Source organism: Gekko japonicus, unplaced genomic scaffold (genome assembly GCF_001447785.1).
Source record: "Gekko japonicus isolate JY-2015 unplaced genomic scaffold, Gekko_japonicus_V1.1 scaffold1021, whole genome shotgun sequence".
NCBI classification, from domain to species: domain Eukaryota; kingdom Metazoa; phylum Chordata; class Lepidosauria; order Squamata; family Gekkonidae; genus Gekko; species Gekko japonicus.
The window spans coordinates 124,261-150,551 of record NW_015176479.1 but is presented as its reverse complement, the minus strand read 5'-3'; the positions used below and the strand labels follow the sequence as shown (position 1 = coordinate 150,551).

The 26,291-nt window shown below is 50.5% G+C and overlaps 1 protein-coding gene across 1 annotated transcript in view; it reads left to right on the top strand.

Annotated features, from left to right (window-relative positions):
- Nucleotides 1-26,291, top strand: part of SDK1 (sidekick cell adhesion molecule 1) — a 502,369-nt gene that overhangs the window by 418,057 nt on the left and 58,021 nt on the right. Inside the window, exons 33-34 of the mRNA XM_015427208.1 lie at nucleotides 21,804-21,919; nucleotides 24,021-24,207. Coding sequence (XP_015282694.1) covers nucleotides 21,804-21,919; nucleotides 24,021-24,207 — 303 coding nt within the window. The remainder of the gene's footprint in view (nucleotides 1-21,803; nucleotides 21,920-24,020; nucleotides 24,208-26,291) is intronic.

Genomic DNA, 26,291 nt, shown 5'->3' with positions numbered 1-26,291 from the left:
CAAGTGAAGGGCGTAAATCCAATCTCTTCTTCTTCTTCTTCTTCTTCTTCTTCTTCTTCTTCTTCTTCTTCTTCTTCTTCTTCTTCTTCTTCTTCTTCTTCACTTTCATATTCATTATCTCCTGTTCTTTGGATCCTCCTGCTTTTGGCCAGATATTTAAGTCATCCTGCTTAACTTATATCACTTAACATTTTAGGTTATTAGTGGTTTATTTATGTATTTTACAAATACTATATTCCTGTATAGGGAACAGAAATGTTTTAAGTTTGGGGTTTTACTTCTTTTACTGTGTACTGGTCAATGACTGTAATAAATTTACTTACTTGCTAAGTCATCCTGCTTTAACTTTACATTCCCCCCAACTTTGCCCTTCTCTGTTCTTGGCATCCCATAATTCAGTTTAACCTGGTTTCTAACTGTCCTGGCTCCCCTGGACTGGGGAGCAAGAGTCCTCATAAAGCCATTTCCAAATTGCTGAGGGATCTCCTGGTTGTAGGTAGGTCACGGCGGTGTGGTCCAGCTCCCCACTTAATAGCGGTTTGATTAATAGCCTTTGATACCAAAATGCATTCCTCCAAAGAGGAGGGCAGATGTGTTAAACTGCTCAGGTGAAGTGAGTCAGTTAACTAATTGATTCTAACTGTTCGAGCTTGGTGTGTGTTAGGTCGAAGCCGGCGTGCCTTATGGGGGAGCCTGCAATCTAACAGTGTTGTTATTCTTTAAGGATATTGTTTAAGAACCTGAGACCAAGGTTTGTTGAGTCTACCATTCTGCCTCAGTTATGGCTTCACACAAAACCATGGTTTAATTGTGCTTTAGTTAGCATGAATGTCTGAAGGCAGGCTGCTCCACTAAGAACATAAGAGAAGCCATGTTGGATCAGGCCAATGGCCCATCTAGTCCAACACTATGTGTCACACAGGGGCCAAAACCAAGGTTCCATCAGGAGGTCCACCAGCGGGGCCAGATCTCCAGAAGCCCTCCCACTGTTGCCCCCCAAGCACCAAGAATACAGAGAATCACTGCCCCAGACATAAGAACATAAGAGAAGCCATGTTGGATCAGGCCAATGACCCATCCAGTCCAACACTCGGTGTCACACAGTGGCCCAAACCCACTGTGCCCCCCAATCACCAAGAATACAGAGAAGCATTATTCCAGACAGAGTGTTCCATCTATACTTTGTGGTTAATGGCCACTGATGGACCTCTGCTCCATATGGTTATCCAAACAACGGGTTGGATCCAGAGCCAGCATGGTGTAGTAGTTAAGAGCAGTAGACTATAATCTGGAGAACAGGAAGGTAGGAGGAGGAGATTGGATTTATACCCTGCCCTTCACTTGGAGTCTCAAAGCAATTTACAAACTCCTTTCCCTTCCCCTCCCCACAACAGAGACCCTGTGAGGTGGGTGGGGCTGAGAGAGCTCTTTCCAGAACTGTCCTTGAGAGAACAGCTCTGAAAGAACTTATGACTGACCCAAGGTCATCCAGCAGCTGCAAGTGGAGGAGTGGGGAATCAAACCCGGTTCTCCCAGATTAGAGTCCGCGCACTTAAACCACTACACCAAACAACACCCACTCCTCCTCCACGTGAAGCCTGCTAGGTGACCTTGGGCCAGTCACGGTTCTCTCAGGTGCTCTCTCAGCCCCATCTCCCTCTCAAGGGGCCCTGTTGTGGGGAGCGGAAGGGAAGGCGATTGTCAGCCACTTTGAAGTTCCTTAAGATAGAATAAAGCGGGGTATAAAAACCAACTCTCCTTCGTGCAAGGCATTCTGCTGGTTGCCGTAGATTACGCATGGGATAGAGCAGGTAGAGAAAGAGGTACTTTTCTCCCTTTCTCACAATACAAGAACTCGTGGGCACTCCATGAAATTGCTGAGCGGTCTGTTTAGAACGGATAAGAGGAAGTCCTTCTTCACCCAAAGAGTGATTCACACATGGAATTCACTGCCACAAGCAGCTACAAGCATGGATGGCTTCAAAAGGGAATTAGATAAGCATATGGAGCAGAGGTCCATCAGTGGCTATTAGCCACAAGGGATAGATAGGGGCTCTGGGGCAAGGGATGCTCTGTCTTCTTGGTGCTTGGGGGGGGGTCAACAGTGGGAGGGCTTCTACTGTCCTGGCCCCACAGGTGGACCTCCTGGTGGCCCCTGGTATTTCTGGCCACTGTGTGACACAGAGTGTTGGACTGGAGGGGCCTTTGGCCTGATCCAACATTGGCATCTATTATGTTCTTATGTTTTTATGAAAGACCTCTGCCTGAGAACCTAGAGAGCTGCTCCCCAGATGATATTGACCCTGATGGACTTTGATGGACCAAGGGTCTGATTCAGTATAAGGCAGTTTCATGTGTGTTCACATGGAACTATCCACTGAGAGTTCAGAAGTGGCACCACTCCCTCCTGGGATGTATGAACACCCACTGTTATGTATGCGGATCGCCACCAGGGGGCCGCGGCTTAAGCAGGGGCTTGGTCCCAGATACTTTTCCACCGGGATACTAGTCCACCGGGAGTCCACCAATAGCACCCTTGGCGGGAGATTCAAACCCTCCAATGGGGACAGAGGTGTTCCAGGTGGAGTGTACATAGTTGGCCTTGCAGGGCCGTTCCGTGTTTCTTGTTTGGAAGTACAATAAACGCGTCCGAAGGCATGTCGTCGTCCGAGTTCTCCATGCGTCGAACCCGGTACTTTTCACCCGCTAAGGCAAACGTTGTGTGCAGTGCAATCTATATCACAAAGGCTAAAGCCCTAGCTGAGCCCTGGAGCATCACAGGAAACCAAAGATTCAGCTATAGAAATAAATACAGAATGGGTTTTTCAAGGAACCGAGGCTCAGTTGAGCCCCCAATTCGGCAACCATCTGAACTGAGCCTCTGCCGTGGGCGGACACGGCCTCCTCGGAAAAACAGGAAAGGCGATAACTGTCCCTCTCCTGAAAGGCCCTAGCATCTGTGAAACCGGAACTCGGCACCTCCGATTGTAGCCAGCCCACTGTGGATTTATCTAAGTCCGCTTCCCTTTCTTCAAAGCCACTTCTAAAGGAGCGGCCAACGCTGCTGCCGCAGCAGCCGACACCTCTGGAGGCAACACCGTCTCTTTCCCAGTGGTTCCGCTCAAACTCGCTTTTTGTTTCATCGTCGGCCTCCCTGTACTAAAAAAGAAACCTTTAAATGCTCCTTTACAGTATCGGGATGAAAGGAGAACTTCAGAGGACCGGGCCGGGGAGGGGGGTGGAATGTAAAGGATGCATTTGCACAATAGAGACACCCGATCGGATGGAAGACAATCGCCGAATCGATGGGACGCGGGGTGAATATCAGCCGATTCATCTCAGTTCCCTTGGATCCGTCACTCCTTGACTTGCTCTCAACTTCCAGAGCTGCAAAAGAAGACACCTTCTCCAGTTCCTTTGTGTGAATGGCTCGTTGCAGTAGGGGAGGGGCCCTTGATATCAATTTTTCCCGGATTAGCACTGATTTGGAAACAATTAGAAACTGCTTGGGGCTCCCCCCCCCCCGAGTTGGGATGGGGGGAATCCGGGTGTCTCAGTATTCCGAACTGGAACTTGCGGTCAACTTCTTCCTCCTCCTCCTCCTCCTCTTCTTTTCCTCCTCCTCTTCTCCTCCTCCTCCTCTCATTATTTAAGCCAAGCGCATCGTTATAAGCCAAGAAAGGTACACTCAGATGGCATTTTAATTTTCCTGGGTTGTGTCCGACTTCATAACTTAGCTAGCTCCTAACCCAGCTAGCTCCTTTTCCTGCAGCCACACAACGTTTTGTTGGTTGCCGTACCGTTGATTTCCATGCTGCGTCCGCTGCGCAGCTATTCCTCTGGATGTTTTTGGGCTGCGGTCTATGCAAAAAGAAAATAGGACAGATGCTTCTCTACCTACTCTAATTGCCCCGATACACAAAGTAGAGCTCCCAGAGCGCTCTTGGGGGAATTCCTTGTGAGCAGAGATTGCCGCATTCCCTGCAAAACTGGGTATGTCCCCTACACAGGGAAGCCCCAGTTTGGGCAGGGCTATGTCTGCAGGTAACAGCGTTCCGTGCGCCTTGGTGTTTAGTCATGCCGGACACATGACCACGAAAACGTCTTCGGACAGCGCTGGCTCTTCGGCTTTGAAACGGAGATGAGCACCGCAACCCTAGAGTCGGACTCGACTGGCTTTCGAGCAAGGGAGACCTTTACCTTTACCTTATGTCTGCAGAGGATGTCCAAGAAGCTCCGGATATCAGCCGTGCTCTGCTTTTGCATGCGACCGCATAGACCCGGCTTTAGAATATTCCTCAATCCATCCATGGCAGTCAGGATCTTCTCTTGTCTACAGTTCCCACTACATCTGGGCCTGTCCCTGTCCCAAGGCTAATTTCCTTCCTGCCATTGCACTCTCTGCTCTCGGGCCTTCCACAAACCCACGGTTACCGTTGTTTGAGGACGGAAGAAGCCGAATCGCTCAGGCTGCCCTGTCTGTGATTCTTCGACAAGGCTGGGGTGGGTGGGGGCTGTATGGCAGTGCAAACCCTCCTCTAACGCAATGGCTGCATAGACAAGGCCGCACCAGGAGTGGAACAGAGGCACATCCTTTCAGATGACAAGTAGAAATATCATTTGCCAGTGCCGCAGTACTCTCTCTCGCCTGCCAAGAACTGAGTGTCAGCCCTCGAGGGTCCTTTGACGCACACGTTACTCTGGATGGCGTCACCAGGATCTGAAGGAGGAGGAGGAGAAGAAGAAGAAGAAGAAGAAGTAGAAGGAGAGATTGGATTTATACCCCGCCCTTCACTACCCAAAGGTGTCTCAGAGCGGCTGACAAACTCCTTTCCCTCCCCCTCCCCACAACAGACACCCTGGGAGGTAGGTGGGGCTGAGAGAGCTCTGACAAAAATGGCTCTTTTTCAAGGACAGCTCTTATCAGAACTACAGCTTGCCCAAGGTCATCCAGCCAGGTGCAAGTGGAGGAGGAGTGGGGAATCAAACCCGGTTCTCCCAGATTAGAGTCCGCGCACTTAACCACTACACCAAACTGGCTCTCAGAAGAAGAAGAAGAAGAAGAGATTGGATTTATACCCCGTCCACTCAGAATCCCAGAGTGGCTTACCGTCTCCTTTCCCTCCCCCTCCCCACAAAAGACACCCTGTGAGGTAGGTGGGACTGAGGGAGCTCTTTCCAGAACTGTCCTCGAGAGAACAGCTCTGACAGAACTATGGCTTGCCCAAGGTCATCCAGCAGCTGCAAGTGGAGGCGTGGGGAATCAAGCCCAGTTCTCCCACTGGGGAATCAAGCCCACGACACCGCACCAGTCCTCGTTTACAGGAGAGTGATGGCAAAGGATTGTGGGTAACGCCCAGGCCTGAACCTTGCCTTGCCCTTCAGATAGCAGATCCTTCCGTTCCGCCCCACGCAGAGACGTGCTTGTACTTGCGAAGATGTTTTTGTCCTCCGCTCCCCTGATTACCTCTGAGGCTGGAGGGTTTCCGAAGAGAGGATTTATTTTAAAAGGAACCCTTTCGGGTTAACGCGCAGTAAATTGCCGGTTTCACAGAAACGGGCACAAGCACGCTTGTCCCGCTCTCCCAGCACGTTCGCGGGAACTTTGGCTTTCAGCGGCGGCCCCGTGTTCAGCCCTTAAGTGAGTTGCAGAGGTCAAGCCGCCCTGGTTTTACTTTAGCATTTGTTGTGAGTCTTGTTCTCGCTCGGCAGTGGTTGTCAGGGGAAATATAGAGCATTCGAAGGGGGGTGGGAGCCGTGAAGGGGTTGAGAACGATGATGGGAAAGGAAAGAAGAGGTGAATCGTAGCTTCTAGGCCGCACTTGCACTTTGGCTGCTAACTATTGAGAAGGATGTAGACAAGTTGGAACGGGTCCAGAGGAGGTCAACGAAGATGGTGAGGGGTCTGGAAACCAAGTCCCGTGAGGGAAGGCTGAAGGAGCTGGGCATGTTTAGCCTGGAGAGGAGACGACTGAGAGGTGATATGATCACCATCTTCAAGTACATGAAGGGCTGCCCTGTAGAGGATGGGGCGGAGTTGTTTTCTGTTGCCCCAGAAGGTCGGACCAGAACCAATGGGTCGAAACTAAATCCGAAGAGTTTTCGGCTAAAGATTAGGAAGAACTTCCTGACAGTTAGAGTGGTTCCTCAGTGGAACAGGCTTCCTCGGGAGGTGGTGGGCTCTCCTTCTTTGGAGGTTTTCAAGCAGAGGCTAGATGGCCATGTAACAGAAAATTTATTTATTTGATTGATTTTTACTACCCCTGACCATCCCCACCTAGGCAGGCTCAGGGCGGCTTACACAAGAAGCAATAAATAACACAGCAATATAAATATCAATGTAAAATACACAAAAATGGTTAAAACCATTAACGTAACAATGATGGCAGTATAACGATGAACTACCCACCCTTCAGTTTTTAATAGGGGGGGGCTTCTTTACGAGATCCCCACAAAGACCCAGGACAGATGTACGTTGCACGTGGGAAACCATATTAATTCGAGGAATTAATCAGTGCTTCGTTCTCGTGGCCCTTTCTTACACGCCCAGGGAAATGCTGATCGCCACTTTGGGGTCAGGAAACCATTTTTCTCCAGGCCAGTTTGGCTGGAGTTCCTGGAGGCTTTTTGTCATCTCCTGGGCTTGGAACAGGGGTCACTGGCGGTGTGGGGCAGTGTTCCCTCTAAGCTGAGTTGGTGTGAGCTAGCTCACAGTTTTTTCACCTCCGGCTCACGCATTTTTGTCTTAGCTCAGGAAGGAGGCTTCCAGAGCAAACTAATTTATGCGGTCGCCAAATCGCTTGCTCACAACTTCAATGCCAGTTGCTCACAAAGTGGAATTTTTGCTCACAAGACTCCACAGCTTAGAGGGAACATTGGGTGGGAGGTATTTGTGGATTCCCTGCATTGTGCAGGGGGTTGGACTAGATGACCCTGGAGGTCCCTTCCAACTCTATGATTCTATCCTGTGTGGGAAGGGGAAGGGTCCTGTACTTACCCAGGAAGCTTGGCCTGGATCCAGATTAGAAAGCCATCCAGTCCAGTCCTTGGTTAAGGGGTGCAGATATTCATGGGGAAGAGTCACAGAGGGTCCCCGTAACCCATCTGGGTCAGCAGCCCAATCCAGGGAAGGACGGTTCAGGGAAATGTATGCATGAAGCTGCCCTTATACCATTTTTCAGTGGAGATGCTGGGGATTGAGCCTGAGACCTCCTGCATGCAAAGCCGGTGCTGTACCACCAAGCCACAGATCCGCCTCTAGCCCTGAGCCCCGAAGCCAATAGTCTGGCACCTCCAACTACACAGCCAGAAGAACCACCATCCCAATAGCTTCCAAGGTCACCGTGCACTAGCTGGAACTGCCAGAGGACTGGGCCGGAGCTTGCAAAGTGGATGCCCTTCCAAATGAAGGTTAATCCCAGGCCCTTTAAGAAGCATTTCTTGCCCTAGGAGAGTGAGGCCTGTCTGGGTCTTTCTGAGCCTCCTCTACAGCAGTGTTTCCCAACCTGGGGGGTCGGGACTCCAAAATGGGTCAGGAAGCCTCCCAAAGTGGGTCTCAGGCCGGCTCTCCCTGATGCCCGCTCCTTCCCCTTTGCGTCCTTCTCTTTCTTTCCTCCTCGCCGACTCCTCCCATTTTCACCTCCTCCTCCCCCCTCTTTGTGTCAATAACAAGGGGGGGAGCAGAGAAGGAGAAGAACTTGTGAGCACTCAATGAAATTGCTGAGCGGTCGGGTTAGAACGGATAAAAGGAAGTACTTCTTCTCCCAAAGAGTGATTTAACCCATGGAATTCACTGCCACAGGAGGTGGCGGCGGCTACAAGCATGGACGGCTTCAAGAGGGAATTAGATAAGCATATGGAGCAGAGGTCCATCAGTGGCTATTAGCCACAAGGTATAGATAGGGACTCTGGGGCAAGGGGTGCTCTGTCTTGGTGCTTGGGGGGGTCAACAGTGGGAGGGCTTCTGGTGTCCTGGCCCCACTGGTGGACCTCCTGATGGCACCTGGTATTTTTGGCCACTGTGTGACAGAGTGTTGGACTGGCCTGGCCTTTGGCCTGATCCAACATTGGCGTCTCTTATGTTCTTAAGATGAACTCTCCGTTTCTTGGGGTCCGTAGCAGGGACAGCTACACCATTTGTGTGACATTGGTTGGTTTCTCAAAAACGTCTGGTTGGGAACTGCAGAAAGAGAATGGTGGAACAGGTTGGTGCTGAGGTCGTCGTTTCCCAGTGGCACCAAAAACCCTTCCCACACAGGTACTCGGTGGTGGGAGGAGCTTAGTATTTATTACGATTGTGCTCCTTCACATCTGGGCAGTTCTTCGAAATTGTCCCACCCACCCTCCCTAGACAATGTGGGATTTTGCTAGTCGCTTTTTGGGGCCGGGTAGGAATTCTTCGCCCCCTTTTCAAATTGGCCAGGGAAAGGGGATGTTTTTGCCTACCTCACACTGTCTTTGTGGTTGGGGAATCGGCTTTGGGTGGTGCTGTTAATTAGGCATGGGAGAAATCTGGCCTGTTTTCTGTTATGGGGAGAACACCAAGTGACAGACATACACACCCAGGGCCGGCTCACTCACTAGGCGAACTAGGCGATCGCCAAGAGTGGGACGGCCCTTAGGGGCACCAAGCTGCACCCGGCCCCGTACTCTGGGAGTTTCTTGATTATTTGTGTTTTTCATTCTTCCTAAAATGCATTTATTTTTGAAAATTGGTGGGTGCACGGGGGGGGGGCAGAAGGGATCCTTGCCTAGGGTGCAAAATAAGCTGGAGCCGGCCCTGTTTGGGGGGTTGGGGCACCTGGCGCAAACCATTCCTTGGTATGGACCTCGGGTGGGGACCGCGGGTGGCCTGTTACGCACTCCGGGCTGGGTCCCCCTTTATGCTCTGCGGCTTGAAGTGGTAGGCTCGTGATGGGGTGGTAGCAAAGGCCGTGTTGTGGTTGGCTTGTGCCAGAGGCTATGGTGGTTCTACCCCCTTTAAGGTCTGGATAGGATCAGGGGAGCCTTAGCTGGACGGTGTTGAAGCCCTTGCCAGTTATAGTTATCAGGTTGATTTAATAGTTTAATAAAGCTGCCCTTAGTTTATACCATATACCCATGTCAGTCTCTTTCTTCCGACTAAGCATGCAATAAATTGTTAGCTTTGGAGCTCTCCGAGGTCCTGAAGCTCAACTCCAGCCAAGCCTCATTCCTTGCACTGCGGATGACCCATCATGCCTGTTGAGTGGGGCAGAAGTGGCAAAAAAGGAACTCAGAGGGGCCGAAAGCCAGAATGGACTTTTTAAAAAGAGACTTCAGCCTGGACTTAACTGGGGAAGTTAAATCCCACTGCCCTAGAAACCTCCAGACTGTAGGATATTTGCATACGTATTCCCTCCTCCCCCCACATAAAAGTATTCAGTATTTTCCAAAAAAACACCCAAATTGGATTATATCCGGGAAATCGTGGAGCCTTTTCAAACGCAGCGCCCTCCCAGTCCAAGCTGCGTTTACTCAGAAGTAAATCCCGTTACGGGACTTCCAAGGACGTGGGCTGAGGATTTCTGAACGCTTGATTGGCATAAGACGTTTTATGGAGCTGCCTTTTGTGGGTGGGCAGGGACGCTCTGAAGCTTTTTTGGCATGCGGCAAAGCTTGTGGGAGAGAATAAATGGCTCGCGATGGGCTGTGACCCAAAGGGGGCAGATCAGAAATGCAGAAATTGGAGACGCCACAGCGGAACGCCGTATCGGTTCCTGTGGATTTTCAGCAGAGCTGGTCTGAAAGACGACACATTTGTTACAGTCTGTGATTCCCGGGGACTTGATTCCGGCAATAAACCCATGGCTCTGTGGATGGAGAGCACTGCAGGACCCCACATTTCTCGTTCTGGGCCTTATTTCTCATAAGCACAGCGAGGACAAAGGGGAAAGGTGGTTACGGCTAGGGCAGGGGTCTCCAGCCTGTTGAAGCCTGCAGACACCTTGGGAACTCTGACGCAGGGTGGTGGGTGCAACCACAAAGTGACTGTCGCAAGAGGTAGAGCCAACTGTGAAACATCAGGCAGAGTCGAGAGAGGTTGTGCATAGCTCTAATACTATCCTTCAGTATATCAGGCAGAGTCTCTTACCTTGAGCTATCATTCCCCCCCCTTTCCCGTTTCCCCCAGTGGGACCAGTGCCAGCTCCATCTGTGGGCGTGCTCAGTGTCAACGGGCCTGTGGTGTTTTAATCATTGTGTTGTCTGGATCCAGCGCTGAGCGAGGGTGGCTGACACACAGCGGTGGAAATGCCAACATCCATCACCGAGGAGAGGCACGAAAGCGTAGTGCTCTCTCTCTCTCTCAGAGAATTTGGAGGATTAGAACTGTGTGAGCGTAGGCATGCGGCCTAATCCTGATGTTTAAAATGTGTGTGTTGCTTCTGCCAGCACGCTCGGGCTGCCAGGAGAGAGGAGCAGATGGGACAGCCGCCCCTCTGGGATGTGGGGTGGAGAACGGGCGGCAGCACGGCCTTCTCTCTAGGCTCAGGAGTCCACTCGGTGGCACAGTGGGTCTATCCCACTGTCTTAACATCCGAACGGTGTTAGTTCGAGCCCCGCGCTGGTGTGAGCAGCCAGCCTGTTGTCCCCAGCGATTCGAAAGCTTCGGCGAGTAGATAAAATGGGAACCACTCCTTAGAGAGGGTGGGCACACCAATCTCCCTTGTGGGAGGGTGTTAGCTGACGGTCGGGACGTCCTGGTCGAGGTTCGGAAAAGGCGGAAGAACCTCTCGGCTACAAAAATCCCTGCAGTGGATGTTTCCGGCCAGGTGGTGGCAGTGTGGCAATGCAACCTACGGGTCCTGAAGCTGTTCAACAAAGCAGCCGTTCGGAAAATGACTGAGCCAAGCCAGAAGACGTTTACACCGTGCAGTGACAGTGTGTGCAATTAAATGAACATATGTTGTCTTCCCTATCCCCTATGAGCATTGTTAGTCCCCTGTCTAAAATGTGTAACTGTACTTTGCTTTGAGCCCATGGGGGAAAGCGATTAATAAATTAAAAGTATTATTATTATTATTATTATTATTATTATTATTATTATTATTATTATTATTATTATTATTATTTATTAATATTATAAACCCACCCCCGTTCCAGAGAACGGATCAAGAGCACGATGCAGGGGTGCCCCGGCCAGCGCGAAGCCTGTGGGATATTCTGGAGTTCTGAGAAAGGGTAGCCGTGCTAGCACGCTGCTCTCGCTCTGTCTCTTTAAAAGAAATTCCCTGTGGTTCTTTGCTCCTTCCCCCCCCCCCGCTCTGAGATATCCAGAGCACTTGGTTGCATAGGGCTGTTCTCCTTGATTCTTTGTGGCCATGTGTGTGGGTAGAGTGCCACGTTGCAGCCAACTTATGGTGACCCCCAGCAAGGGGCTTCCAAGGCAAGTGAGAAGCAGAGGTGGTTTGCCATTGCCTTCCTCTGCAGAGTCTTCCTTGGTGGCCTCCCTTCCAAGTACTGACCCTGCTTAGCTGATAACTTAAGGCAAACCCAGCAAGGGGCTTTCGAGGCAAGTGAGAAGCAGAGGTGGTTTGCCATGGTCTTCCTCTGCAGAGCCTTCCTTGATGGTCTCCCTTCCAAGTACCGACCCTGCTTAGCTTACAACTTAAGGGAACCCCAACCAGGGGCTTTCAAGACAAGTGAGAAGCAGAGATGGTTTGCCGTGGCCTTCCTCTGCAGAGTCTTCCTTGGCAGTCTCCCATCCAAGACTTAAGGTGACCCCAGGAAGGGGCTTTCAAGGCAAGTGAGAAGCAGATGTGGTTTGCCATTGCTGTCCTCTGCAGAGTCCTCCTTGGAGGTCTCCCTTCCGAGACTTAAGGTGACCCCGGCAAGGGGCTTTCAAGGCAAGTGAGAAGCAGGGGTGGTTTGTCATTGCCTTCCTCTGCAGAGTCTTCCTTGGAGGTCTCCCAAGTACTGACCCCGTTTAGCTTTTGAGATCTGATATGATTGGGCTATACCATGCTGCTTTCCCTCTCTCCCTTGGTCATTTGGATGCTTGCCAAAATCTAGGTTGTTGACTTTGCCCCCTACACGTATCTCAGTAGCCTGACCTTCATTGCTCTTTTGCTCTTTGTTTCACCACGGACTCCTCTTTGCCTGAGATATCGAGAGAACTCGGTCATGTAAGGTTGTTATCCTGTCTCTGGTCTTCTTCTCATTGTTCACATAAGTAGATTGTGAAGCTCAACACCTCGTGATTCATTGATCTGCCTACTGGTATGCGGGTCTTTGTGCTGGGGATCTCCAGGTCCTAATTACTCTGTGACAGACTGGCCTTCATTCATTTGGCTGTCTCGGATGTCAAATCTACCCCATGGAAATTAAACATTCCTCTCGATCCGGGGGCTGATGCTGTATATCCCCTTAAGCACGTTATGATTCCTTTATTTTTCACCGACAGTTATCGAAAGGGGGATGGGATCTCTTTACTGAGAAAATATATTTGGGACAAACTGAATGATACTGACGACACAGGAGGAGAACAGCACAACAGAAGCAAGCTGCGAGATACACGCACAACCGACGATCTTGTGGAGATTATTTAAGGAAGCTCGCTGAGATAAAGCCAGAGAGCCTCGGCTCTGAGAAGTGTTTGGTCTGATTTACTTCTCCTGTGCTGCCTCGCAGGATAACGTAGACTCGGCCACAGGAAGGATTACGGGGGCTCGGTTCCTCCTAGGCTTTCGGAAAATCCCCCCCTGGGCCCCCATTATCTCAAGGCCATGCCTGCCTCGGAGTTATCGGCAGAGCCTGGGTCAGAAGGCATTTCTAGCACAACGCGGGTCTTTTCCCTGTAGCTCTCCTGCCTCAGAGTTAAGACCCGGAGATTTTAAGGTGTTGGTAATCACCTTCAAAGCCTTATACAGCCTGGGACCAACATACCTAAAGGACTGCTTCTTCCCATATATGCCTCGGAGAGTGTTACGCTCTGAGAGTCAACATCTCCTGGTGATCCCTGGCCCAAAGGACGTCCGCCTAGCCTCGACCAAGGCCAGGGCTTTTTCCGCCCTGGCCCCCATCCGGTGGAACATGCTCCCTATTGAGATTGGTGCCCTGCGGGATCTCCTTCAATGCCGCAGGGCCTGCAAGACGGAGCTCTTCCTCCAGGCCTTTGGCTGAGGCAGCGGGCGTCCACATATGGCCCCCTCCCCAAGGTTGCGGCCTCCCACTGTCAGCAAGCTGCCAAATTTCTATTATTTTGGTTTTCCCATGTATGCGCTTGAGTCCTTTCGCTTTCATATGTAGACCTGTTGATGCGCTTAATTGCTTAGCTGCTGGAACGTGTATATCTCTCAAGGCCACAGGTGGTTGCTGCTGGATAGTTGCTTGGGTGATCTCACGGAGGGCCGTGGGAAGGAGATATGTTATGCCGCCTAGAAGCGTTTGCTCCCAGGCCCGATGGCGCGCGCGGGAAGTCCCGCAATTGGGCCTCAGCTGTTTGAATGTACTATAACCTGTCATGCTCGTTCCTTTCCCCCTCATTCCTAACAGTGATCCTGTACATGCACCTATAGCTTCAAATAAAGTAAAACCTTTCTGCAAGAGTGTACTTCACTGATGCTGTGGGGAAGCCTGACACCCACCCACTGATAACCGGCCATACTTAAGTTACCTCAGGGGGCCGGATTCTCCCTACGGCAAGCATGATGATTGATTTTATATGTTTCAATGTGTTTTAAACCTTATTGTGTTTATTGAAATGCTGTGACCCGCCCTGAGCCCGTTTACGGGACGGGCGGGATATAAATGCGGAAAATAAATAAATGAAGAAGAGAAGAGAAGTGCCTTCTACTTTCTGCCCGGGCCAAGCCAAAGGCCAGTTAGGATTGGCCGGTTGACACAGGAAGATGACGTTCAGTCCCGGTCAGTGCTGAGTCGCCTATGGGCTCATACATCCGGGGATGAGGACCTCTTGGTTTAGAAACTGGATCCTCCTTGTAGCCAGCCATTTGAAGGTGAGGAGTGAAGGGAGACGAAGGGAGAAGTTGCCCGCAGGTAATCTATCTACGAACAGCCATAAGGCTGTTCGAGTCCCACCATGGCCGGGGTGAGCTCCCGGCCCTTGTCCCAGCTCCCGCCTACCCAGCGGTTCGAAAGCTTGCAAGTAGATAAATGGGTACCTGCCTTAGGTGCAGGGGGGGCACCTGCCTTCCGGTGAGTGGCGATGGAGAGGAGGAGCAATGGTGTCGGCGACAAGGCGATCCAGCTAAGAATGGCGGTGTATAGGGCAGCAAGCGCTCCAAGGCGGGGACTGGTCCGGAGACGTGGCGATGCGACAGCACAGCTCGGCCTGAGCCTATCAAGGACAGAGGCCAAGAAAGGGGCCGTCGCACAGTCGTGGAGCAACGGAACTGCCCGGAAGGAGCCGCTGCGGAGCCAAGCCAAAAAGACACCTACTGCGCAGGATCAAAAGGAGAGAAGGTCCGCTGGGAGATCGACAAAGAACCGGCAGGGTGCCTGATAGGTATTCGCCTCCCCCATTACTATGTGGTCCTAGTTAGAATTGGTAATTTGCGATGTAAACTGCGCAGAGAACCTTCGGGATTAGAGCGGTATAAGAAATCGAAAGTATAAATAAATAAATATAAATAAATAAATAGTGTCCTTTGGGACCCGACAAAGCTGCGCCCCACACAGAGCCCCTGTGTGTGTGTGAGTCACAGCATGTGCACATGGGCTTGGATCCTCCCGTCTTGCGCTCCCGGTCCCCTTCAACTCAAGACATTCACCAGCAGAAGGCTCTTCTGTGGGAGGAATGCACGAACGCCGACATGGGGGAAATCCAACCCCACGTCATGCGCATGCTCTGGGATACCGGGCTAGTGTCCAATTCAGGGGGACGATCACCTCTCATGAAGCCTTGGAGTGAGTTTTACCTAACTTCAGATTTTGCCACAAGGGGGACGGCCGTGAGTTCCCAGCATGACGCAAAACTAGCCGTGGCATGCTGCTTTCACTGAAATCTACAAGAGATTCCAGCTTCGTGGGCCCCCCTCAATCAGAGGGTCTTGATTTATGCCGTCTCTGTCCACAGTTCGCATCTATGACTGGAGAAGGACCAGGTTCTACTAATTAAAATGGCAGTAGTGGTGATATTAATAGTAGTACAGGTGCAAGCAGTACGAGTAATAGCCTGGATGGCCCAGGCTAGCCTGGCTTCGTTAGCACTCGGAAGCTCAGCAGGGTCGGCCCTGGTTAGTACTTGGATGGGAGACCTTCAAGGAAGTCCAGGGTGGCTACGCAGAGGCAACCACCTCTGAATATCTTCTGCCTGACCTGGATGGCCCAGGCTAGCTTGACCTTGTCAACTCTCAGAAGCTAAGCAGGGTCATCAATGGTCAGTCCTTGGATGGGAGACCACCAAGGAGGTCCAAGGTGACTACGCAGAGGCAACCACCTCTGAATATCTTCTGCCTGACCTGGGTGGCCCAGGCTAGCTTTACCTTGCCAACTCTCAGAAGCTAAGCAGGGTCGTCAATGGTCAGTCCTTGGATGGGAGACCACCAAGGAGGTCCAAGGTGGCTACGCAGAGGCAACCACCTCTGAATGTCTTCTGCCTGACCTGGGTGGCCCAGGCTAGCTTTACCTTGCCAACTCTCAGAAGCTAAGCATGGTCATCAATGGTCAGTCCTTGGATGGGAGACCACCAAGGAGGTCCAAGGTGGCTACGCAGAGGCAGGCAAATGGCAAAACCACCACCATCGGATACTGGAAGCTAAGCAGGGTTAGCCCTGGTGAGTATTGGAAGTCCCTTGGACTGTGAGGAGATCAAATCAGTCAATCCTAAAAGAAATCAACTTGTGGGCACTCCATGAAATTGCTGAGTGGTCAGGTCAGAATGGATAAAAGGAAGTCCTTCTTCACCCAAAGAGTGATGAACACGTGGAATTCACTGCCACAGGAGGTGGTGGCAGCTACAAGCATGGACGGCTTCAAGAGGGAATTAGATAAACATATAATTTCCATGATGTTTTGTGCTTTCATGTCAATAAAGGTTTTGTGTTTGATAAACATATGGAGCAGAGGTCCATCAGTGGCTATTAGCCACAAGGTACAGAAAGAAAACGGGCACGGCAAAGGATGAGATGGTTAGACAATGTCATAGATGCAACGAATATGAAACTGAGCAAACGTCAGAGGACGGCGGAAGACAGGAAGGCCTGGCGTGATCTGGTCCATGGGGTCGCGAAGAGTTGGATTCGACTGTGCGACTGAACAACAACAACAAAACAGATAGGAACTCTCATTCTGGGGCCTGTGATGCTCTGTATTCTTGGTGCTTTGGGGGGGAACAGTGGGGGGGCTTCTAGTGTCCCGGCCCCACTGGTGGACCTCCTGATGGCCCCTGGTATTTCTGGCCACTGTGTGACAGAGTGTTGGACTGGATGGGCCATTGGCCCGATCCAACAGTGGCTTCTGTTACGTTCTTATGTTCTTAACCCTGACTGTTCCCCAGAAGGCCAGATACTGAAGCTGAAGCTCAAATACTTTGGCCACCCAATGAGCAGGGAGCCCTCACCGGAGAAGACCCTGATGCTGGGAAAGGCTGAAGGTCGAAGAAGAAGGGGACCGCAAAGGATGAGATGGTTAGACGGTGTTATCGATGTGACGAAGATGAAGTTGAGCAAACTCCAGAGGACGGGAGAAGACAGGAGGGCCTGGTGTGATGTGGTCCATGGGGTTGGGAACAGTCCAACTCGACTGTGCGACTGAACAACAATAACAAAAATGGGAGATCACCAAGGGAGTCCAGGGCTGCTTTGCAGAGGCAGGCAATGGCAAACCACCTCTGCTCATCTCTTGCCTTGAAAACCCAACGTGGGCTGGTATTTGGCAACACTTTCCATCCCCCCCCCCACCGATCGCCGAACACAAGTAATACTTGTAATAATAACAGCAATAATAGTAAGAGCAAACTCGAGCAAACTCAGTTTTGCCATTCTCTTTATTGCCTTTTAATTACGTGACAGTCCTCTTGGATTGGAGTTACCGGCGGCAAGGAAAAAAAGAAAGAAATCACATGCACACATTATTTATGTTGCGGATTGTTAATGCGGCTCTTAAAATTCCTCCGGTTATTTTTGATTGAATTGTTTCTTTTTTAAAAAAAAAAAAATCTTCTTCCTTCTCCCGTCTCTCTCCCCCCCTCCTGTTTTTTTTTTGGGGTGTGTGTGATTCCGTCGCTTAATGGAGCGGTAAATAAGAATTTCTGATAATGAGCCCAAGCATCTGTCACAACAACCTGGCTCTGGTTATTAACATTTCCATTAACGGCAGGCTGGGCAGCGATAATATGGAAACAGCACAGTTAGAACAAAATAAATAGTTGGTGTCAGGCTGAGTGGGTGTTAATTACTATTTTATTTTATAACCCCTGAGAGAAAGAGGGTAAAAAAAAAAAATGTCGCTTATGAAGGTCATTGTATATGTGTGTATACAAATATATATATGTCTCTCTGTGTGTATTTAAAAATAAGCTCTCGGGAGGAACCGATAACCTGGACCGCCTCCCTTGGGTAGAGAGCAATGTTCCCTCTAAGCTGTGGAGTCTTGTGAGCAAAAATTCTACTTCGTGAGCTACCGGAATTAAAGTTGTGAGCCAGTCATTTGGCTACTGCATAAATTGGTTTGCTCTGGAGCCATCCTGCCTGAGCTAAGACAAAAATGTGTGAGCTGGAGGCTAAAAAACTGTGAGCTGGCTCACACTAACTCAGCTTAGAGGGAACAGTGGTAGAGAGTGCCATATAGCTTTGATTTGCCATGTGCTAAATGGGCATAGAGCATGAAGGCAGCTCCCGTGGCAGGCAAGGGAACGGGTGGGTTATGGGGAGGGGCCGTGACCCCGTGGCAGCGCACCTAGTTGCGGCAGGTGGGAAAGACCCGTGCTTGAGATCCAGGAGAGCAGCTGTCAGTCAGAGTAGAGAAGACTCAGCTGGACGGAGCAAAGGTCAGATTCGGGAGAAGGCAGCCATGGGTGCGATTACTTTATATGCTGCTTTGACCGCCTTTCCGCAGCGTTTCCAAGTTGCGTGTCCTGAAATGCGTCTTTGCACATTGAGTCTGTGTTAAGGGCCATCGAGTCACTTTGGTGTAGTGGCTAGGAGCACGGACACTCCTCCGCATGCAGCTGCTGGTGTGACCTTGGGTCAGTCACAATTTCCCTCGGAGCTGTTCTCTCAAGGGCAGTCCTCGAAAGAGCTCTCTCGGCCCCCGCCTACCTCACAGGGGAAGGGGAAGGAGATTGTAAGCTGCTCTGAGACTCCTTCAGGTAGTGAAGGGTGGGGTATAAACCCAATCTCCTCTTATTCTTATTCTTCTGACTTATGGTGACCCTATTATATTAATATTCTCCGAAATGTCCTGTTATTAACAGCCTTGCTCAGGTCTTGTCTTGCAAACGGAGGGCCTTTGTGGCTTCCTTGGTTGAGTCCATCCATCTCCTGTTGGGTCTTCTTCTTTCTCTGCTGCCTTTCACTTCTCCTAGCATGGCTTCAAAAGGGAATTAGATAGGCATATGGAGCAGAGGTCCATCAGTGGCTATTAGCCACAAGGGATAGATAGGGACTCTGGGGCAAGTGATGCTCTGTCTTCTTGGTGCTTGGGGGGGGGCAACAGTGGGAGGGCTTCTAATGTCCTGGCCCCACTGGTGGACCTCCTGATGGCCCCTGGTATTTCTGGCCACTGTGTGACACAGAGTGTTGGACTGGATGGGCCTTTGGCCTGATCCAACATTGGCGTCTCTTATGTTCTTATGGTTGTCTTTTCCAGGGACTCTTTCCTTCTTCTCACAGTGTGACCAAAGTACAATAGCCTCAGTTTAATAATTATAGCTTCTTGGGAAAGTTCAGGCTCAATTTGGTCTGGAAGCCACTTAATGGTCAGTTTGGTGGTCACCGTGTCCGTAAAACTGTGGTCACTGCAGTCCCCTGCTCTGAGCTGGCCCGTGGCCATGACAACTAAGAAGGCTCACGCCAGTGATGGTCATGGTCAGTGTTCCCTCTAAGCTGAGTTAGTGTGAGCCAGCTCACGGTTTTTTAGCCTCTGGCTCACACTTTTTTGTCTTGGCTGAGGATGGATGGCTCCAGAGTAGAGATGTGAAGGCCCGGGAAACAACCGGAAAAATTCGGGGGGGAATCGTTTTTCCCCCGTTTTTTTCCTGAAGCCTTTCCCCCCCCCGAAAAATTGGAAAAATTGGAAAAATTGAAAAAAAGAAAGGAAAGGGAAAAAAATTGATTATGGAACGTTTTATTTTAACACAATGAATAAAATATTTTAAGACAAGGTGTTCAAATATTTTCCAAATCATTTCTAAAAAAATACGTATGGTATCAGATTGATCTAATTTCTGTGCACTGAGGACAAGCAAGTCCTAGGTTACAAACTGAACTCTCCAGTACAAGAACAAGATGCATTTCTTTCTTTAGGAGGCGCTATCGTCACAAGAAAAGAAAAAGGTTTCAGTTTTGGTTTTGCATGTGGGTGGGTATTTTGTTTGTAATAATTGTTTGGGTACACTATATTTTTAATAGGCTAGTTGTGATAATTTCATGCCAAGTAAAAATGTCCATAGTCATATTTTATGTTCCTAAAGTAACAAAATGTCTTTCAATCTGGAAAAGAAAAAAGAAGTGCTAAGGTAGCGTTTTTTTTCAATTTTTCCGAAAATTTCCGTTTTTTTCCGAGCTTCAAAATGTCCAGAAATTTTACATCTCTACTCCAGAGCAAACTAAGTTTTGCAGTGGGCAAATCGCTCGCTCACAACTTTAATGCCAGTGGCTCACAAAGTAGAATTTTTGCTCACAAGACTCCACGGCTTAGTGAGAGGATGGCCACGGGCCAGTTCTGAGCCACGTGTGAGGGAGGGGCCACATCGCTCAGCTTACTGCCAGCGGCCTTCCAGAGCAGTGGCCTACTAAGAACTTTCCTAGTCAATTAATGGGCCAGACGTCCCCAGGGTATCCACTGAGAGCAGGTCTCTACCGGCCTGCGTCTCCTAAAAACAGTCAGCAGGCAGCTCCCACGGGAATCTCTCTCTTTCCTTCTGGCTGCTAACCACCTGGAGCAGGAGAAAGGGGCTTTGCGCTGACATAGGTCCTTTCTGCACGGACAGCTTGCCTCAGAGAATCCAAGGAGTCAAGCCTTCGGGGTTGACTTCACAGTCATGCACATTCCCTCTGCACTCTCCCCCCCCTCTCGGTTTATTATTTGTGTATTGTGTATGCTTCCCCCCTCAAGCCTCTATGGCTCTGTACATCTCTAATCTAACAATCCCACTTTATCGGCGGGTTTTTATGCTAGCGAGATTCAATCTTTTCCCCTCAGCTGTTGTTTTAGGCAGATATAGGGGTATCCCCTATAGGGACAGAACCTGCAATTGTCTCTATAGTGAACCTGATTCAGTTGCTCATATCCTTCTACGTTGTCCTCAATATTCTTCTATGCGTAGCTATCTGATTAGTCCCCACTTACCTACCACAAGGAACCCGACTGACAATGACCTTAAAATTTTATTGTCTGATAAGTCCCCGGCAATTACTTTGTCTGTTGCCGAATTCTTAGCCTATGTTTGGAAGCTTAGGGTAGGGGCGTACAAGCCTCAACCCCCTTGTATTTTTTAGCATTGCTATATTCTCAACTGAGTCTATTATTTCCGAGAAGTTTATAAAAACGATTCCTTGTTGGTGCAGCATGGTGTAAATTGTTATAATCCATGACTTCGTGCTATTTATTTTCTATTTGTTTCATTGTTCTCTTTGCTGCTGTGTTATGCCAATAAAGGTCTATGTATGTATTGTGTATGCATTCTCCATCTACAAGCAAAACCCACGTTCTTGTGTAATTAATATGGAAGTGTCATGTGATGTTGTGTGGGTGGTGTCCAAAGTGTTTTTTTTTTTAAAAAAAATGCCCCACCACAGTTAAAACTTAACTCCTCCCTCCCTCGTTTCCTCCCTCCGTGATGCTGCAAAAAGAAAGGGAAGGGAGGGGGAAATCGAGGCCCCCCACATGGAAGACTGACACATTTGGGAGCAGAGAATCCCCTAGTCCTTTATATTCACTGATTCCTTCTTGTGCTCTCTCTGGCTTTTTAAAAGTTTGCCTGAGTGGGAGGACACGTCCTCTTCTGTCTTTGGAGAAGGAGGGAAAGAAAACAGAACAGGGAGGGAGCATCGACCTAAAGAGAGAGAGGTGGAAATGGGGTGGCGGCGACAGTGGGCAGCACTTAAATACCCGCAGAAACTATTCTACCTTAGGAAGGATTAACAATTTTGAAAGCAGACGAGAACGGAGGATCGCTGCAAAAGGAGTTTTGGTGACTGCAGGGCAACAGTGTGCTGGAAGCGGTCTGAAGGCAGACTCCTGTAAAACAAATGCAGAAACAAGGAAGAGCCCCCAACACAAACTGGAAGTGAGCGCGGGAGGGAATGCAGAACGGAAGAATAGGATGTGCTCAGAATCCGAGGCAAAACATGGGTGCAGGAAGAGCCACAGCCGATGGGTGAACAGTTGGGGGAGGGTCCGTACAGGCAGAAGGGAGAGGTCCCTATTCCTTTTAACCTCAAGGCAGGCAAAAAGGAGGAACTGAAGAGGAAAAGGAGAGCAAACCTTTTGGAGGAGGGAGCGAGGTGTGTGTGAAAGAACTGGCGAAAGGTATCCGCGGCCTCCGGGAAAGAAAGCGGGTGTATTCACACCAATCCCTGTGCCTGTCTTGGGCTTGTTTCCACCGAGCTCTTGCATCTCCTTCTATAACTCTCCGTCTTTCCCCTGTCTTCTTTCTCCAGCCCCAGCCATGCCTCCCCAGAACATCCAGATGAACGCTCTTTCTGCAAGCCAGCTGGAAGTCACATGGGAGCCACCTCCTCTCGACAGCCAGAATGGGAACATACAAGGCTACAAGGCAAGTCAGTTGTGTGTCTCTGTGTGTGTCTGCGTGTGTCTGTGTATGCGCACATCTTACCCCACTTGCAAACTTTTTCAGTGCATGTAACGTTTCCTTCCCGCTTCAGACAGATATAGAAACAGAAATTTGAGCCCGTTGAAGCTCTCAGCTGGGGGTGATTGGCTTTAGGTACAGTATTTTCTTGACATGGATGAAATAGGAAATGTTCTCAGATATAAAAGATCACACAGGTGCGGATCCGAGTCCTTGTGCATGGATTGGGAAGCTGTGATAGGCAGTGCGGGATGCTAACAAACGCGTGCACGCTACAATAGATGTTAACCCCAAGTGTGCACACAAGAGAATACATGTTGGGGGCCTTCCCCTTCCTTCTACATTCTACTCGTAGGAAGAATAGCATGTTTGAACTCAGCATTCGCACTCGTGGGTAGGGTTGGCGACTCCAAGATAATGTTCCCCTCGGGCATGGGAGGTATGAGAGCGTGAGATGGGGAATCCACCCTTCAGCAAAGGCATCTGTTGCATCATGAAAAGAGAACATTTGGTGCTCTTATTCCATAGTGACTGAGGGGAACCTCCATGTTCAGAGGCAGTTAGCTTTTGAATCTCAGTGCCAGGAGGCAATGTCAGGGGAAGGCCTCAGTCTCTTTGCCCTGTTGTTGGCCCTCTAGAGGAACTGGTTGGCCATTGTGTGAGATAGGATGCTGGACTAGATGAACCCCTGGTCTGATCCAGCAGGGCTCTTCTGATGTTTTCATGAAGACCCCAGCCTCTATGCCCTGGTGTTGGCCCTCCAGAGGAGCTGGTTGGCCACTGTGTGAGACAGGATGCTGAACTAGATGGACCACTGGTCTGATCCAGCAAGGCTCTTCTGATGTTTTTATGAAGACCTCAGCCTCTATACCCTGTTCTAGGCCCACCAGAGGAGCTGGTTGGCCACTGTGTGATGCAGGATACTGGACTAGATGGACCACTGGTCTGATCCAGCAAGGCTTCTGATGTTTTTATGAAGACCTCAGCCTTTGTGCCCTGGTGTTGGCCCTCCAGAGGAGCTGGTTGGCCACTGTGTGACGCAGGATGCTGGACTAGATGGACCACTGGTCTGATCCAGCAAGGCTCTTCTGATGTTTTTATGAAGACCTCAGCCTCTATGCCCTTTTGCTGGCCCTCCAGAGGAGCTGGCTGGCCACTGTGTGAGACAGGATGCTGGACTAGATGGACCACTGGTCTGATCCAGCAGGGCTCTTCTGATGTTCTTATAAGGGGAAAGCCTCGGCCTCTCTGCCCTGTTGTTGGCCCTCCAGAGGAACTGGTTGGCTGCTGTGTGAGACAGGATGCTGGACTAGATGGACCCCTGGTCTGATCCAGCAGGGCTCTTCTGATGTTTTTCTCATGGGGTTACAAAGATAACTCTTGAATTACAGAGCAACTTGGCTCAACCCAGCAGCGAGGGAGGTGGTTCAGATTTCCGTGTCCTGTGCTGTGTGCAGTTATGCAGCCCTGGGAATGCTGGGAAGGCACTCGGGGCCACCTCCCACGCCAGGCCTGCTGCTCAGCCAGTCTCCGTGGCCTTCCCTCCTTCTCTGCCCCGCGTGCCGGAGCCACGAACGGAAAAAAAGCCGAGCCAGTTAGAATCCTCTGGCGCTGCAGCTTGGCAGGCCTCAAGCAACCCGGTGTGACCATTTTCTGTGCGTTTTCTTTCTCTTTTGTTTGCGCACAGGCTGTTCTAATGGCTTGGCTTGTCGCGGGCGGCCTCTTGGCTGGGCTCTGAGGTCGAGTCCCTGGCTGGCACCGGACGGGATTGATTAGGCGTTTTGCTTGTCAGGCTCGACCATGGCCAAACAGAGGGCCCGGCGGCGTGGGTGTAATTAGCGCGTCAGCATTGCCGCAACTGAGCCAAGGGCGTGCTAGAGACAGAACAGACCACGCTGGTCCTTCCCCGAGCCTAAGCCACACTGGATGAACACTGGGAAGAGAGGGCAGGGATTATTTCTGTAGAGTAGTGCAGATGAGTTAAGGCAGACAGCCGTGGAGGCGCAGCTGCTGTTGCGTGCGAGGGCCGTGAAGGCAAGCAGCCCCCTCTCTCTCTTTCCACCAGGTCTACTACTTGGAAGCGGACAGCCAGAACGAGACAGAGAAAGTGAAGGTCCTTTTCCTCCCGGAGACCAGCATCCGGCTGAAGAACCTGACCAGCTACACCAGATACCTGGTTCGCATCTCCGCTTTCAATGCGGCGGGAGACGGACCCAAGAGCAGCCCTTCACAAGGCAGGACACACCAGGCCGGTGAGCATCTTCTTCCCCGCTTACAGAAGTGGATCTAAGGCCAGGCCCGTGGCTACAGTGGGGCTTTGGGGGGCTCCGCCCCCTTTCCTGAAGGCACAGCCCCACAAGAATGTCTCCTGTAATGTTTCCCCAATCATTTAAAAACATTTTTAAAGGTGTGTGATCCTTTAAGCAGGGTAAGGTACTGTAGATGACTAATTACCACCCTGAGCAAGAGGGTTGGAGTAGGTGACCTCTAGGATCCCTCCTAACTCTCTGTCGAGAAACTGGTCTCCTTTAAGAGAGTTTTCCTGCCTAAGTGTTAGCTTTCTTGACTGTAGAAGTCATCACCTCCACCTGCCAGCTTGTTCTCAGAATTGTTGCTTGGCTGGCAGAAGGGATTAACTTGCAGCAGCTGAGAACTGTCATCTAAAGTGGTCCACAGCTTGCAATTTAGAGATCTGTCCCGGGAACAGCTCTCTGTTGGCTTCATGGCTTCTCTTTCTGCACTGAGAACTTCAGCCCTGGCAGGAAAAAAATTGCCCACAAGCCACAAAATCCTGGCTACCAGCCTGTCTAAAGCCAGATTTATGCATGCCAATGTGGCTGGAATAAGGGGGGAGGGGCAGCGGGGGGAATGGGCAGGGCCTCTTCAGAAGACAGGCCAGCAGGGTTGGCAGCTCTGGCTTGGGAAAGTTCCGCAGAGCCTGTAAGACGGAACTCTTCCACCAGGCTTTCAACTAGGAGCCGCCACCACTACCACCCATGACCGCGATTAACATCTGCGGTGCAAGGCCAGCCCAATCGACATTATAGGGTACCATCGGGAGCCCAGATACCGAGAACCTTGGTTGCGGTATGATATGTTACACTGCTGTGATTTAAAACTGTGAGCATTTTTAACTGTAAATTATTTAATTGTAAGTTATTTAACTGTTTTAACGGTGTTATGATTGGTGCATTGCACCCAATACTGTTAGCCGCCCTGAGCCTGCTTGCAGGGAGGGCGGGATACAAGTGTGATAAAATAAATAAATAAATTGGGAAATAGCTGGAGATTTTGGGGGCGGAGCCTGAGGAGGGCGGGGTTTGGGGAAGGGAGGGACTTCAGTGTGGTATAACACTGTAGAGCAGTGGTGGCGAACCTATGGCACGGGTGCCAGAGGCGGCACTCAGAGCCCTCTCTGCGGGCACGCGTGCCATCGCCCCAGCCAGGCCCAGACCGTCATTAAAGTGCCAAATTCTCTGCCAAATAATTTTAAATAAATGAAAGCATTTGGGATTGCTTTCCTTACTTTGTTTGGATCATCTTAAGTTAGTGTATGAGTTGTTTTTTCTAAAGTAAGACCTCAGTATTCAGGTTAAATTGCCGTGTTTATTTTATTTAGTTATTTATACATTCCCTTTATATACCGCTCTAACCTTTTTGACAGGCCTCTGAGCGGTTTACATATAGTTCCAAATTCCAGTTCATCTAACTAGGGCCACATTGTCAATGGGCTAATGTCTGCCTGCCAGCACCCTGGGGTTGTTGGTATCTGGCTTCTGGCTTCCTCCTGCGGCTCCGGGTGTCGGCGTTCTTCTGGTGCCCTTCTGGAGCAGGTCTTCTGGGAAGCTTCCTCCGGCAGGCCTCGTTCTGGCGCGCGGCCCCGTGTCAGTTGCAGCCTCGGCTAATGTCCTTGACGGCTCCTGCCGCGCTGCACGTCACAGCGCTGTCCAAGCTTCCGCCTCTCCGGGCTCCGCCTCCGACGTTGGCACTTAGTGATAAATAAGTGGGTTTTGGGTCGCAGTTTGGGCACGCGGTCTCTAAAAGGTTCGCCATCACTGGTGTAGAGACCACCTTCCGAAGTGGCACATTTTCTCCTGGGGAACTGATCACTGTCGCCTGGAGATCAGCTGTAATCCCAAGAGATTTCCAGCTACCTCCTGGAGGTTGGCAACCGTAGGTAGAGGGTCCCATTTCGGAATGTGCAGCCATGGGGGTTTTTTTGGGGGGGGAACTCCCTGCAAAGAGAAAAGTCCAGTGAGCGGGGGGAGGGGGTTTGCTGGGACTGTATCCCTGCTGTGGTTAGGGTTAGGGTTAGGGTTAGGGTTAGAGCCATTTA